This window comes from Haliaeetus albicilla, chromosome 19 (genome assembly GCF_947461875.1).
Source record: "Haliaeetus albicilla chromosome 19, bHalAlb1.1, whole genome shotgun sequence".
NCBI lineage: Eukaryota > Metazoa > Chordata > Aves > Accipitriformes > Accipitridae > Haliaeetus > Haliaeetus albicilla.
In genome coordinates, this window is record NC_091501.1 from 13,142,899 (window position 1) to 13,158,335 (window position 15,437).

General features: G+C 48.5%; 1 protein-coding gene across 2 annotated transcripts in view; it reads right to left on the bottom strand.

Annotated features, from left to right (window-relative positions):
• The window catches only part of CACNA2D4 (calcium voltage-gated channel auxiliary subunit alpha2delta 4), a 131,200-nt gene extending 129,171 nt beyond the window's left edge, over positions 1 to 2,029 (bottom strand). For both annotated transcript variants that reach the window (XM_069807707.1, XM_069807706.1), the window contains exon 1: positions 1,620 to 2,029. In XM_069807707.1, the coding sequence (XP_069663808.1) occupies positions 1,620 to 1,726 (107 nt within the window). In that variant the 5' untranslated portion in view covers positions 1,727 to 2,029. The remainder of the gene's footprint in view (positions 1 to 1,619) is intronic.
• Between the last annotated feature and the right edge of the window lie 13,408 nt (positions 2,030 to 15,437).

A 15,437-nucleotide genomic window follows, 5' to 3' on the forward strand; every position in this document is an offset into this window, starting at 1 on the left:
AAGTCAATTTTTATTTTGCATGGTTTGAAATTATCAGAAGTTGGATTTTATTCTGTGTAACCTCTGTGTCGTTTTTGTGAAACCCAAATCAGAAGCACTTTGCTGAAGGAGGGCTTGATAATGCAGACAAGAACAAAACTGGTGGCAAAATTTCCTGAGCCCCCCCCCCCCCCGGATAAAATCAGTGCAACTCTTGGTAATCACGTGGGCTGTACTGGCAAGGACATCTGTGAGGGTCTTATTGGCAATTTTTGAATATAAAATATTTTCTCAGTCTCAGGAAAGGGCTTGAGCTGACTTTGGTCAGTTTATTGGCCATATCTCCTCCTGAAACCGGATGGCAGTGTTGTCTCCTCTCTAGACCAACCCACTGTCCTGCGCAGACAGGCATATCCCAGCTCCAGAGAAGCTGCCCCACAACAACTTTTACCCACTGCGATGCTGACACTTTTAATCCTTAAAGGATTTAACTTGCCTAAATCAGCTTAACAAGGTGAAGTTTTTAAAAACTGGGTTTGCTGAGAGCTGTTAGCCTCCTGGTGGGCTGCCGGGGTGGGCTGTACTGGTGGTGGGGAGCTTCCCGGAGCTGCTCGTGCACACCAACATGCGTGGGGGCACGGGTGCCCTGCAAATCCACATCCAAAAAGCTGTATCAAGATTCCCTGCATGTGCACTAGCATCTGGACCCAAATGCAGTGCATGCACAAAACGTGGCTGTTTATGCTTTGTATTGCAGCTCAGCTTTTCATTCCTATGCTCCAGAGCTCTGGGAAGGGCTATTACGCCCTTTGTAGTAAGATGGAGCAGGGACAAGCAAGAAAAGGTGCCATGGCCTCTTTCTTCTATTTAGCCTCCCTCCGCTAACATCCCCTGACATCCGCACGCACAAATAAACATGTGTGTGTGTATTACCCAGGCTGTGTATGTGTGCATGAAGGTTTTTTGCAGCTATCGGTATACCAGGCCAATGCTAGCGATCAGAGCTTCGGAGCTGCAAACCTTGCACTGCATGATCTGGATCTCGTGCATATCGAAGAGATGTGTCTTTGCTCAAATACCCCGTCCATATGCCTGCCATGGCCAGATCCTGACCAGAGCTATACATCCCAAGGTGTCCCTGGCAGGCTGCAAACCAGCAGCCTCTGCTGGGACGGCTCTGCTAAACTGGGGAGCTGCTAAACTGGGACCGCTTACATCTGCCTCCATGACTGAGTCTCCACAAGTTGCACCAGTGGTGGGGTTTTACGAACATGTCTTTAAACTGGTTTTGCCTTCTGCTGCCCAGTGCATTAAGCAGAGCATTAATAGATGTCAAAGTGCTTAACTAAAGCAGATGAGTATCATTGCTCTGCTTAATGAACAGGGAAAATGAGGCATCGCATCTGCGCTAGACCTGGGAACTGAATTTGTGGTTCCTGTGCCCGTGTCCTCTTCCAGGAGCCATCGCCACCTTCGTAAGGAAATGCCACCCCCTCCGCAGCGACATGCCCCCTCTGGAGGAGCCTACACCCACAGTGCCCGCCACCGCCGGGGAGGCACTCCCACCTGCCTGCCCATGCCCACGGCATTGCCCACTCCACACCAGAAATGCCCCACGGCAGAGAGAGGGAAACACTTACGTCTCCAGCGGGATCTTCGTCTGGGCCCTGGCAGAGGGCAGGAGGCAGAAGAGCCAGAGCATCATCCACGGGACAGCCCAGGGCCCCATCCTCCACATGCCAACCATCAGCAAGGGGACCGGCCGGTGGGATGCGGGGGTTCCCTGCTCTTCCTGCTGCCCCTTGGGGGGTCCCACACAGCCCCTGCCATGCTGCCGGGCTGGGTGCCCTGCCGCTGCGGGGCCGAGCCCCGGGGTGACCCTGGCCGCCTCCGCCCCGGGAACGTCGGTCCTGCTGCGGGGTGCCGTCAGGGGTCTCCGGTGCAGGGTGGGCAGCCAAAAACCCGCCGGGGACCCTCGTCGGCGGGCACCCACAGGTGCGGTGCGTCTCTGCGCCCCGAGGAGCGGCCGCGCGGGGAGGGAGCTCCGTGCCGGGAGCCGCAGCGGCTACATAATCCCCTGCCAGCCCCTTAATCCCCTCGCCAAGCAGCAACAGCCGCAGATTTAGGGAAGTGGAGTGGGATAAAATCACCCAGGATTACTCTGATTCCTGAAGACGGGTCTCGGCTTCTCCAGCCGGAGGTCAGGCTGTGCCTGCTTTAAAGGGGTCGCATCCACACCCCCCGAAAAAATCCCTGACCTTTGATGTCTGTCCAGAATGGCCTCCCTGTCGCACCACAGAATGCTGGTGGGTCGCTCCGGCAGGTCGCCCCAGCACCATCTCCTCCCCACTGGGGACCTGGGGTCGGGACCAGGTGCGTGGGGCATGTGGCAGGCTCCAGCAGCTTTGTGCCGAGGTTTGCACAGCTTGGTGCTGAGGTTTGCACAGGACCGATGAGGCCGGGCAGAGCCGGTGCCTCGGCAGCATCCAGCGCAGGTCCTGCCGAGGCACTCGTCCTCCAAGCCATGTCTGGGCACCTCACACAAGCAAGAGGAGAGGAGGGAAAACGGGCAGTGGGAAGCAAAAATGGCATGAAAAAAGGAGTCTGCTGGTTTTAACAGATCACTTCCTAATGTGAGTGATTATTTATTAATAGTCGAACCTTTTCATTTGGGCAACATTCAGTTGAGGTTGCCATCCCCTCATCTGTGTCTGGAGACCAATGACTCAAAGGAGCCCAATGGCTGAGCTTGATGAATAGCAGCAAGTAGCAAACTGCACGCTCGGATGAGGGGCACGCTATATAAGCTCATTGTCACGAGACGTATGAACTATAGATAGGGCAGCGGAAAGATTATAAATGACTAGAGTGACAGTTTGACTCTATGGTTATGAATTAACCCATTTATTAGAGTATCTTCCAATCATCTTTTGCACCTTTATAAATGGCTTATTTAATATAAAATGCAAAGCCACGCTAGATCGTTAGGTTTCTCGTACAGATGTGGAGGGGGAAACTGGCTGCCAAACACTGAAGTAAAACTAAGGCACTTATTAGAGATGTGCTACTGAGTGCAGTGTTGGTGCCGCACATTAAATGGGATAATAGGAGTGGCAGAGGAAATACACAGAAGGGAATAAAACTGTGAAACATGGAATTAGAGGTTAAATTGCATGATGAAGAGGCTGAAAGCTCAGGGTGAGCAATTAAGTAATTACAGGAATAACTCACCTCAGGATAGTATAGTTTTGTCATTTATTACAATCTTTACTCCAGACTGAATATCTTTTTGGAAGTTACGATCTTCTTCAAGCAGAGGTTGTGAGCCCAAAGGGCAGAAATTTCCAGATGATGTTCTTAAGTCTGTGCAAAGGGTTACACAGGAAGGTTGAAATGGTTCTTTCTGACCTTAAAATCTACAAAAAATCAATTTCTACACACACAAACACTCTAGAGACAGTGCCTTCAGGGTACCACATGGCTCTACAGCAAATGCTATAGATAGCATATGAAGGCAACAGGCAGAGCAGATCTGGATCTTAGTAATGCATTTCTCAAATGGCCAAAATGTGCTATGGGGGCTCTCACCCTGAAAAGGGGTACATACAGACCTGGACAGCCCCAGGGGGAATCTGGAGGTGAGGACAGTACAGAGAAAGGTCTTCCTCCCAGAAATGCTCATGGCAGACACAGGGTGCCGTGTGTTGCCCATGGGAGCAGAAGGAGCTGATTGCCTTTCCCCTGACTGACCTCATGCTGCTGGGACCAGGGCCCATGGGGATGGGCTTCTGCTGCCTCCCCCTTTGTCTGCAGCCTGAAAAGAGAAGAAGAAGATTGCTCTTAGGGGAGCTAGGAAGACTGATAATCAAGGTCTCATTTCTCCATGTCTACCAGGATTAAAAATGAGGGGTGGCATCTTGGGTGGCAGGCTTCCCTGTCGGGATACTTCAGGGAAGAGATGATGAAAATTCATGTTCTGAAAAAAATCTGAAATGAGATCTGAAGGCAGGAGAATCAACATTTTAGATAGCATTTTCACTCCACTTTGCAAAGAACCATATCAAATAGTTATTGTGAGTGAATTTTGCAGCTGGGACCCAGTTTAATCCAGATGGGTTCTGGCGAGAGCCCTTGTCTGGGTGTGTTTGGAAAACCCTGAAACACTGATAGAAAAGGCAATGAGACACAGCAACATGCTGAACTGGGAGATCCAAATCCCTTTATATGGATTTATCTTGTTTACTGGATATATCTCATTTAACCCCTTAATGATCTAAAGTTGCAATGGAGATTTGAAGATGAAATGAAAATAGCAAAGAAACTGAAAAACCCCAGGTGACTAGAGGGCCCTTAATGGGATTAGTGTGCATCCAGTTACTGCTGCAGAGCTCAGCCACCACAGTGTGAGAGCAACGTTGGAGCACAGGGAGGAGATAAACGATGGCAGGGTCTGACTGGGGAAAAAGAAAATGAATCCTATGAGAAAGAATGAAAGCAAACACATAACAAGGAGTGAGAATTTAAGGCTTCAAGAGATATGGGGTGCACCAGTACAGCAAATTAGAGCTAAATTTGCAAAACCATGGGGCAATAAAAAAATGTCGGTGTGATTTTGTGCTCTATTCACACGCAGGCGGAAGATTTACCAGCTCTATTAATTTCTGGTTTGACTAGAACCCGAGTTCAGTTTGGATTATCTTGTTATGAGAAGATACTGGCAAATGTCATGACCAGCCAAAGAACAAATATCATCAAAACACTGGTATAAGCAGTGTATGTGAAGAATTTATTAAACAGTAGAAATCCTGACCTGGAAATGCCTGAGCAGACTAACAGGTAGTTTTACAGTGGGATAAATATAAGGAGAATGGGGTAAAATGAAGAAAGGGGAACTCTACACTGAGCATCAGAGAAAGCTGATTAGAAAGATGTGCTGGGCATGGCACAACCTCTTGAGGCAACCTCTCTCCATGTAGTACTAGTCAATAAGGCACATTTTAGCCTTATAGTAGCAGCCAAGTGTCTCTTTGTAAGAAAGTCAGCAGGAACAGGGGATATGGCAACAACCTTGAACACAGCAAAGAGAAGAGTATGCAGCTTTGGGGAGATGAAGAGCAGATCATAGGATCTGTTAGGTTGGAAAAGACCTTTAAGATCATCGAGTCCAACTGTTAACCTAGCACTGCCAAGTCCACCATTAAACCATGTCCCTAAGCACCACATCTACACATCTTTTAAATACCTCCAGGGATGGCGACTCAACCACTTCCCTGGGCAGCCTGTTCCAATGTCTGACAACCCTTTCAGTAATGAATTTTTCCTAATATCCAATCTAAACCTCCCCTGCCGCAACGTGAGGCCATTTCCTCTCATCCTATCTCCAGCCACCTGACAGAAGAGACCAGCACCCACCTCGCTACAACCTCCTTTCAGGTAGTTGTAGAGAGCGATAAGGTCTCCCCTCAGCCTCCTTTTCTCCAGGCTAAACAGCCCCAGTTCCCTCAGCTGCTCCTCGTAAGACTTGCGCTCTAGACCCTTCACCAGCTTTGGACACGCTCCAGCACCTCAAGGTCTTTCCTGTAGTGAGGGGCCCAAAACTGAACACGGTACCCGAGGTGCGGCCTCACCAGTGCCCAGTACAGGGGACAAGCACCTCCCTGCTCCTGCTGGCCACACTATTTCTGATACAGGCCGGGATGCTGTTGGCCGCCTTGGCCACCTGGGCACACTGCTGGCTCATATTCAGCCGGCTGCCGACCAGCACCCCCAGGTCCTTTTCCGCCGGGCAGCTTTCCAGCCACTCCTCCCCAAGCCTGTAGCGCTGCATGGGGGGTTGCTGTGACCCAAGTGCAGGACCCGGCACTTGGCCTTGTTGAACTTCACACAATTGGCCTCGGCCCGTCGATCCAGCCTGTCCAGATCCCTCTGTAGAGACTTTCTACCCTCGAGCAGATCGACCTTCCCTCCCAACTTGGTGTCATTTGCAAACTTAGTGAGGGTGCACTGGATCCCCTTGTCCAGATCATTGACAAAGATATTAAACAGAACTGGCCCCAGTACTGAGCCCTGGGGAACACCACTTGTGAACGGCTGCCAACTGGATTTAACTCTGTTCACCACAACCCTTTGGGCTCAGCCTTCCAGCCAGTTTTTTACCCAGGGAAGAGTACACCCGTCCAAGCCATGAGCAGCCAGTTTCTCCAGGAGAATGCTGTGGGAAATTGTGTCAAAGGCTTTATTAAGATCTAGGTAGACAACATTCACAGCCTCATCCACTAAGTGGGTCACCTTGTCATAGAAGATCAGGTTAGTCAAGCAGGACCTACCTTTCATAAACCCATGCTGACTGGGCCTGATCACCTGGTTGTCCTGTATGTGCTGTGTGATGGCACTCAAGATGATCTGCTCCATAACCTTCCCCAGCACCAAGGTCAGACTGACAGGCTTGTAGTTCCCCAGATCCTCCTTCCATCTCTTCTTGTAGATGTGCGTCACATTTGCTAACCTCCACTCAACTGGGACCTCCCTGGTTAGCCAGGGATGGCTGGTAAATAATGGAAAGTGTTTGGTGAGCACTTCCACCAGCTCCCTCAGTACCCTTGGGTGGATCCCATCCAGCCCCATAGACTTGTGTCTGCCTAAGTGGTGTAGAACATCAGTAACCATTTCCCCTTGGATTATGGGGGCTTCATTCTGCTCCTCTTCCCTGTCTTGCAGCTCAGGGAGCTGGGTACCTGGAGAACAACTGGTCTTACTATTAAAGACTGAGGCAAAGAAGGCAATAAGTACCTCAGCCTTTTCCTCATCCTTTGTCACTACGTTTCCTCCCACATACAATAAAGAGTGGAGGTTCTCCTTAGCTCTCCTTTTGTTGCTAATGTATTTACAGAAACATTTTTTATTGCCTTTTATGGCAGTAGCCAAATTAAGTTCTAGTTGGGCTTTGGCCCTTCTAACTTTCTCCCTACATAACCTCACGACATCCTTGTCATCCTCCTGAGTTGCCTGCCCCTGGATGCATCTCATATATATCAGATGGGAAAATGTCTCAGCCTCCTCAGGCATCAAGCTCATTGTGATCCTACTCCTGTTGCCAGGAGGTTTGTTGGGCTGAAGCTGGTCACCAGAGGCACTTCTTCCCCATGGCACCCATGGTACTGAGTACCTGCCACACTGATCTCCCAGTTGGCCCATGCAGCGAGGCAGGGGTGCTCCCTCCTATTTTCTGGGTACTCTGGAGCAGGGTCTCAGGGCCCAAATGGAGTGAGCATCAAGGTCCTTTTTGCACTGTAGATATCAGGACTGGGGAAGAGGCTGCAAGGGATCAGCGCTGACTTATTTTTCATTCTGGAGACACTGGGATCTTGCTGTGTGCCTGCCACCACCATATACCTCAAAGCAAGTCTTTGCTCCATCATGATCGTGAACTTAAAACATCTGGGACATAATCACTTAATAAGAATAATTTGCTTTGATTTTGAATAACTTAAAACAAAGCATGATGGGAATAAACTATGCGGTCTTGTTCACAGCAGATGCATTTATCTGAGATCATAATCTTGTGCTTCTCATTATCTCTTGGCAGGACTCCTTAGATAAGTATCTGGGTACAAAAGCTCCTTTCTATCCTGGTCAAATATTCTGCTTGTGAAACTGCTTTCTCAATGGTGTTTGAGCTTGTGCCCTGTTCAGGAGCTATGAGGACGATGCCTCTGGCCTGTCTGAGTAGGCTTAACTGTTCCTCAGGGTGGTTTGGAAAGCAGTCGTGCAGTGTTTTGCCAATACTAGAGAATCCGATCTCCCTGTCCCAGCAGCTGCCAGGAGGAGGGGGCCCTTGCCAGAAGCAGCAATGGAAAAGCGCTTTTAGGCATGGTTTTACTGGCTGGTCATGCAAATCTCTTCTGATCAGGTTTCAGTGCTGTGGAGAGTTAGCAGTCACAAGCTGAGTTTGGAGGGGTGTGGATTTAACAGCTGAGCGGGGACAGGGAAGAGGGCTGCTGGCTCGCTTCTGCAGGAGTGCTGATGCTGCAGGCAGGGCCTGGGCTGGGCACCGGGGAGGTGCCCCCCCAGCTGAGCACTGCCCTCCCTCCTTTTCGGTGGCATCAGGGCCTCTGCAATCCCAGCTGAGCTCCGGGAAGCCACAATGCAACAGGGAGATGCTGTTTGGTCTAGGGCTGGGTTGGCCGCGTGACTGGCAGCGTGCCTGGGACCTGGGAAATTTGGGTTGGTGAGACCTGAAAGGTCTCCAGCGCTGGGTGAGCACAGCCTCTTTGAGTGCCCCTTTCTCACCGCAGCCGTTGTGGGAAAAGGAGACCTCCCTCACTCCCAGGTGTGTTTGGGGTTAAATTAGCTGCCTTTAACACCATCTGGGTGCAGGGGAAACGCTTGATGCAGTCTGAAGCTGTGTGGAAGGGTTCTGCCATCGGAGGTCAGGTTGATGAGTGCCAGTGGTCACAAGGAGACCCTGTTATGGCTCTGCAGAGGAGGCACACAAAAGCCTGTTTACCATGGGAATGCAGGTGAGACCTCACTAGGATCTCTGAGAGCAGGACAGATTCACACGTAGTGGAACACAGCGGGAATATACAGGGGAATATACAGGTACGGCAACTGACATGTAGGCAGGTATTCTACCACTGACTTTCTTCATTTCAGGTTGCCTCAGAGACAGTGAATAATGGACGAATATCTGGCCTGCAGAGCATCATCAGGCATCAGCAGGATGACTCGGACCAAACATGTTCGTCTAGACCCCACATTCTACCTGCATGCTCTGTAAATATCTGCCTGCAGACCCATTCATCTGCAAGCCGCATGCTCTCCTCTTTGTTTATAGAAGCAGTCACACAGGTGTCATATTAATGCCTTCAGCTGGTTACTTTGCCTTTTTTCTTTTTTCTTCTTTTCCACAGCCCCGCTCTAAATTTAGACTTGTTTAAATACTCCAAGATGAAATGAGCATTTTTTTTTTTTTTTTTTTTCGCTAGCAGCATTTTAAACCCTCATCAGGCAGCAGGAAATTTAGGGCATGGAGGGAGACACCAAGGGAGAGCAGAATGCACAGGAAACAAGGAGCACTGAAGCATCTTCCCACCATCTCTGAAGGCAAGGCAAGAAAAAGAAGAAAGAAGAAAGGAAAAGGAAAAGTAAGTGAAAGCAGATGCTCAGTTTGGGGAGCACTGTCAGCAGACTGCAGCTTTCCTGGGTGCTGTCACAAAAGCATCTGGAGTGAAAGTCAATTTTATCCTTATCTCTCCACTACCAAAGGGTTAAACTTAATCTTTTCCATTTCAAGTCCACAAGACCTGAAGGAACTTGATTAGGAGGAAGGGAAACCCCATTTTAAGAGAGATTAAAGCCTTTTGTGATAAAAGCTGTTCTAGTGCAGCCACTTTTCGAGGGAGGAGGCTTTGCTTCGTGGGGACCCCCAGGAATTGTGGTGCATCAAGTGACTAAATAAATGATGCCACTTATTCTGCTAATCTCCACGGTTGCAAAGACACTTGACTCAGCGTCCATCTAGCAACATCATTTATGTTGCCAAATCCTTCTTATTAAATGCATGATGCAATGACCCTATTCAGAGGACATGCTACAAATACCTCCTTCTCTCTACTCAGTGTGTTAATAAGGATTCAGGATTTTGCAAGGTTATCAGGACAGAGGTATTTGGGCCAAATTAGGGTTGCTCCACCCTGGCTGGGCTAGAAAGATGGAGGGTCCCTCCTCCCACGTGTTCCTCTGTCAGGGTCAGCAGATCTGGAGGGCGCAGAAACGAGTTACTTACCTTCATAGTCTGCCATTACTGCCTTACCTATTTGCTGAAATCCTGATAAGGATTTGTTAGGTAATGGCTGTAAGGTGCTTTGGAAATACAGGGTGCTCTCCAATTCTCTGTGCTCTTGCAAAGGGAGACAGCATATCGTCTGGGGCTGAGGACCATCTTCTCACTTGGCAAGCGATCTACAGGGGCAAAGCAGCAAACCACTCCACTTCCCTCCCCTCCCCTGATTTATTTGGATCACACTGACAGCGGTCCAGGGGTCGGACTGAGCCCACAGGGTGGTTTTATCTGTTCCTCAGCAATAGGGGTGGGTCAGGGAGCCAGCGGAGCTGGGCTGCAGCACTCCGCAGACCTCTCTGTAGTGATCTGGGCGTTAAACATCTGCCTGTCAGGAAAAATGGCATCAATACAGATGAGCTGGCTGTCCCCAGCATAGCGTCTGTGGGCCACGGGCTCTGTGGCTGTCGGTTTACACAATATATACAGCAGTTGTTCCTGATCCCTGGGGAAGCTGCTGCACGCTACCGTAGCATAAATAAAGGGCAATGTCTAGGCAGAAAGACTTTTAAAATCTTTTAAAAAAAAAAAAATTTCAAAGTTTTTCTGTTAATTTTATTTGTTTTGCTGCTGATACTTCATGTCCAGACAAGAGCTATTGCAGAAATGCATATCAGAATTTCTGGAATATTCAGAACTCAATTAAAAATCTTAAAAATTTGATTATTTTTTCCTTCCTTTTGATTTCACAGAAGAGAGCAGCTTTGCCAAAATTCTAGGTCACAAATTATAACACTGCATGCTTTTCTCCTTTGAAAACAGGACTATTTTTTTCCCCACAAAAATCAGAGGCGATCAGTTTCAGTGTGATTAAAGATAAAAGCTGGGCTTTGGAAACATTTTACCACATATTGATGTAGGTGTAGATAAAAACAGTCCATTCTCTCATGAATATTAATGAAAACATGTTTTGTGATTTTAGGCAACCATCAATTGTTATTAAAAATACCCTGACAGTTTTGAAGAAGAAAAAGGGGTGGGGGAAGGGTCCGCCAGGCTTTCCACAACCGATTAACACCATTTTGCAGCAGCTTGCATTTTGCTCCGCAGTTACTCTGTATCGAGTGTGAAAAGTGTTTCCCTGACCTAGGGCTGCTCAACGGGCAGACAGGGAACCGTCTTCAGCCCGTGTGAGCACAGCAGCGCTGGCACTGTCTCCTTTTAAACTCTTTTAACCTCTGGTTACAATTCAAGTCACTTCCCGTCACCCTAAATTGCCTCCGAGTCTGTAATTAGCTCAGTCACCTGCCAACTTTCATAACACACGCTCACTCTTCCTCCCTTCAACATCTGACAGCATCTCGCTCCACGAGCAGCTTTCAAAGAGATTTCCCCTCCACCCCAGGGGTTTTCGTGCTGTGAGCCTGCCCCGACAGCATGAAGATACAAATCATGTTGTGCCCAGAAGGATCATTAAACGCCTTCTTTGATTTCCTTCAAGGAGCTCAAATTAGCTGAGGAAGAAAACCAGTGCATTTCTTGCTAGTAGTTTTTGTTGTTTTTTAACCCCCACCCGCACAGGATGCTAGAGCCAGTAGCCCCCCCGCAGTGGGTAAGGTCTCTTCAGGTTGCAGCCGTCTCCTCCCGACATGGGTGCTGGCCATGGAGAACGTCAATCTCCCAGGAAAGAGTGGCTGACGATGATTTAGCCTGGTCTAGGCACATATGTTATGAGAGCGAATAATCTCTTTTACTGCTGGAACGTGTAACAGTGTGCAAAGTATGTCTGAAAAAACCAGTTTCCAGCAGCCTCCCTTATTCTGCTTCCTCCTGCTGTTGTCAGCATCTGGGCAGCACGTGAGACAGTAGATAGGGACAGCTTGACAAACCATTTGCTTGGGTTGGGGACAGAGCAGTCTGCAGCACGCTTGAAATAAAACTAAGAACTGCATTCCCTGCCCGTGACAAAAAGTGGAATTTAGGATTACCAGAGCTATAGATAAATAAATCATGCATGCATATATTGCAAAAAAGAAAACTCGATTTCCAGGTTGTGATGTCTGTCTAAAATCATCTGCCATTTGCTAAAGACGCACTCCAGCTGCCTGCCTTCTGGTTAGTGCAGTGTCGAGGTTGAAGTTAACGTCTTTCTGAGCCACAGGCTCCTGAAGTTTCAGACAGAAGCCAAACAGTTGTGCCCCGAGGGATTCCTTCACAGGAAATCTGATGTGCATAAAGTAGGCAGAGCGGCACTGAAATCTCATTAGCGATGGTTGCTTGCTGCAGCTCTGACCTTAGCTTAATTCGTTCAAGTGATGCTGGAGTTAATTGGCATTCTGAGTTTGGAGTGATTCCCTTTTCTAGCTGCAGTTTAAACCTAGATCTACTCTGCTCGCCAGGCCTATAAATCCCCTAGGAAGAAAAAGCATTACCTGCCTCTTCTTGTACTCTAACGTACAGTCTCAAACTCTGACAGCCACTAAGCTACTTTACGGCTGCGTGGGGGCCAAAATGTCATAGCAGGCAGCAGTGAGACGGATGTTGCAGCTTGCATGCTGGTAATCCTGGTGGAGCACTTCTGCTCTGAACACTTACGACAGCCATCAGACCATGATGTCTTTGTCCATTTTCAAAGCACTACATGCAAGAAATGAAGACCAGATCTGAGAAACCATGATGAACAGAGTCAGCAAAGCCGCTCTGGCAATGCTGGCCTAGGAGCACTGGCAAATGCTGGTTTGAAGGGGCAGGTCCCCGCGGTGGCTCCCACAGGGTACGTGAGACGCCCGTCACACTGTTGGTGTCGTGTCTCAGGAGAGCCCTGGGCAGAGGTAGGTGACGCTTCCATTGCAGGCCAGGACACAAGCGCTCCCAGCTGAGCAGCCGCAGCTGTGAAGAGGTGGCTGCGACCCGGCAGCAGTGGCACGCTGTGCTGCACAGGGACCTGCCTTTTTGGCATTAGTGGTGTACGTAGTCTAAATTATTACATCAGGCTGGTCGCACTCAAGTTTTCCCCTGCACTTTCCAGCTATATAAGACTCTACCAGCCTCTGAGTGTCACCTACCCATGTGGAGCCCACGGCTGGAGGGAAACCACAACCAAACACAACAGCTGGGTTTTACAGCATACACTGTTATGCAGCCTTATGGTTATCCACTCTCCGTCGGCAAGGCACGGGGCCAGCCACCTCTTGCCAGGACACTCCACCTGCTCTCCTGCTCCAGCAAATTCCCCTTACTCAGCTTGCACTTCCACCTTGCAAACTCTAGCTCATTTAGGTGAATTCCTGAAACTGGCTGGGGCTCTCTGTGGGCACCGGCGTGGTGCGCAAGGCCAGAGACCCAGCACTCCTCACCGCCCTGGCGATGTAACCGGTGCCCAGGACTTGACAAGTCCTTTGCTGGGGCACCTCCGAAGTGTGCTGTGGCCATTGTCACAGTCCTCAATTACTGGTCAGCTTTGTCCCATCTTTAAAGTTCCATAAGCTCCCCCCACTTGTCTTCTAGAGGTTTTCCAGAGCTCTGCTGATTTTTTTTCCTGTGTGCTAATGTCTGGCTTCACATCTACCAACAGCTGCTTTCTCCTCGTCTACCCAGGCAGAAACAGAAACTGCAAAGGTTATTCACTTCCAAAGCCTTCCCTCGAAGGCTGGTCTCCAGCAGCAAAGGGCAGGCTGTTGTTCTTTCTCATCTCACTGACATGAACATCTGTTGAGTGTGATCAGGAAAGAAAGGAGCTCACTGCTCTCACAGTCCTCCCAAAATGCTGCGGGGAGGCCAGCAGGCTTTCAAATACTGCATGCTGCTGGTCATACCCGGGCTAAAAGATAAAAAAAAATAACCTAATGCATCTAGTATGGAATAAGATGGAAGCAGAGGAGATTGATATAACTAAAACTCCTTAGAATTGATTGCTCAGGAGGGCTAGGAAAGCTGACAGGCTAGAATAGCCATGGAGCCCTTTTCCTGCTTTTTGGCAGAGAAGATACCGATTAGCTGGATTTAGTACACTGCTGCACATGTTAACCAAGTAGAAAATTGTTATTAGCACTAGAAAATTGTGAGTTGTGTGTATGGCAGTTCAGGGCCAAGAAAGTGTAGAAACTAACACAGATAATCTGCTTGAGAGCACACAGTGAGCTCAATCTCTGCACAGGGGCTCTGTGTAGACAATGTGAAAAGTAGCTGCATTCAGGAATCAGGAAGATGTTTCATCATCCACAGTGGTTTTCGGCATTGCTAAGGAGGACTATGCTGGTGTGTGGGCTTTCTCTGAAGCATGAAGACTGGGGTGGCAAAGGACAGGGGCAGAAACAGCTCTCAACAGCTGAATAGTGCAACCTATTCTGGCAAACTCGTGTTTGCGGGGAAGTAGCTAACATATGGGAGGTTTTTCCTTTTCCTCTGCCACTGAAAACGGACTTTCTGTTAATTGTGGTCTTTTCTGAAATGCCAGTAGCAATTACTCACCTTTGGACAGACCACCAAAAAACCTTTAAGACTCCCATTGAACTGCTGCAGTCATCTGGCAGAAGAAGAACATTTCTAAGGAGGAAGTGCAACAGCAGCTTTGTCAGCAGCATGTCGCAAATCACATCAGAGACTCTGAGCAAAGAACTGAGGGAAGAGCAGATGCTAATAGGACAGGAAGGATAATGGGAAACTTGCACCGACTGGCCTCTTTAGTGTGGCCTCTATTACACAGCTAGAGAGAGTACATTTCGGACCAACAGTAATTTATTTTTTGATCAATAGAGGAATAGCATATGAAAATAGTGTCACTGTTCCCTTCATTCCTGCTGGCTTTGTTCATTCATCTGGCCTACGACAGGCAGAGGGCACACCAGGCTGTCACATGCCAGCCTGCGGGATGCTGCAGAGGAAGGGAGAAGGGAAGGGATTCCTGCTGGGTCATATAGCACCTGCAAAGGGAAAAAATGTAACATCAGAAATCCTGCATTTGTCAGGACTCATTTTTGGTCGCTAGGTTGCTGCTGTTGGCTCTATCTGTTCCTTGCTTTTTCCAGTTTTCCCCACCTACACAACATGCTGATCTCTTATGAAGTGCTGCATCTGGGAAACAGAGCAGTTTGGGCTGGATTGAGGGATTTATCTGTTTGCCACAAACAAAAATGAAGCGATGGGGAAACGAGCAAAGCCCCAGTGAGGTGTGACTGAGCATTAGTCTCTGCCTTTGCCTCTTGACTTCTTCTGTGACCTCCATAAATCCATTATGGAACCACTCTTCATGTCCATTTCAAATGGAGATATTATTTCCTTCTCTCTCCTTTGCAAGGGTAATTTGTATAAAAAGCACTTCTAGATACTTTTTATCTATCTAGCTATTTGTGTAAAAGCACTTTCAGAGCAATGCTGAAGACATAGAAAATATATGTAAGAAATAGAAACCCTTTAAAATCATGTAAAAGTTTTCATCCAAAGATGTTTTAGTGGATTATGAAATCACCACTTCCAAAGAAAGAGCAGGTCGCTATAGGTTAGATATTGACCAGAGTGTCCCTCCATTCTGTACATGAACCTGCCCATCTTCCCCACCCCACCATCTATACATTCAGACCTGGCCCCTCAGCACCAGTGTAATTGAACATTATTATGGTGTGACAAGAAGAGCCCCCAACTTTTCTCCTTGTATCACCTCCTAAGCTGGTATTTTCTC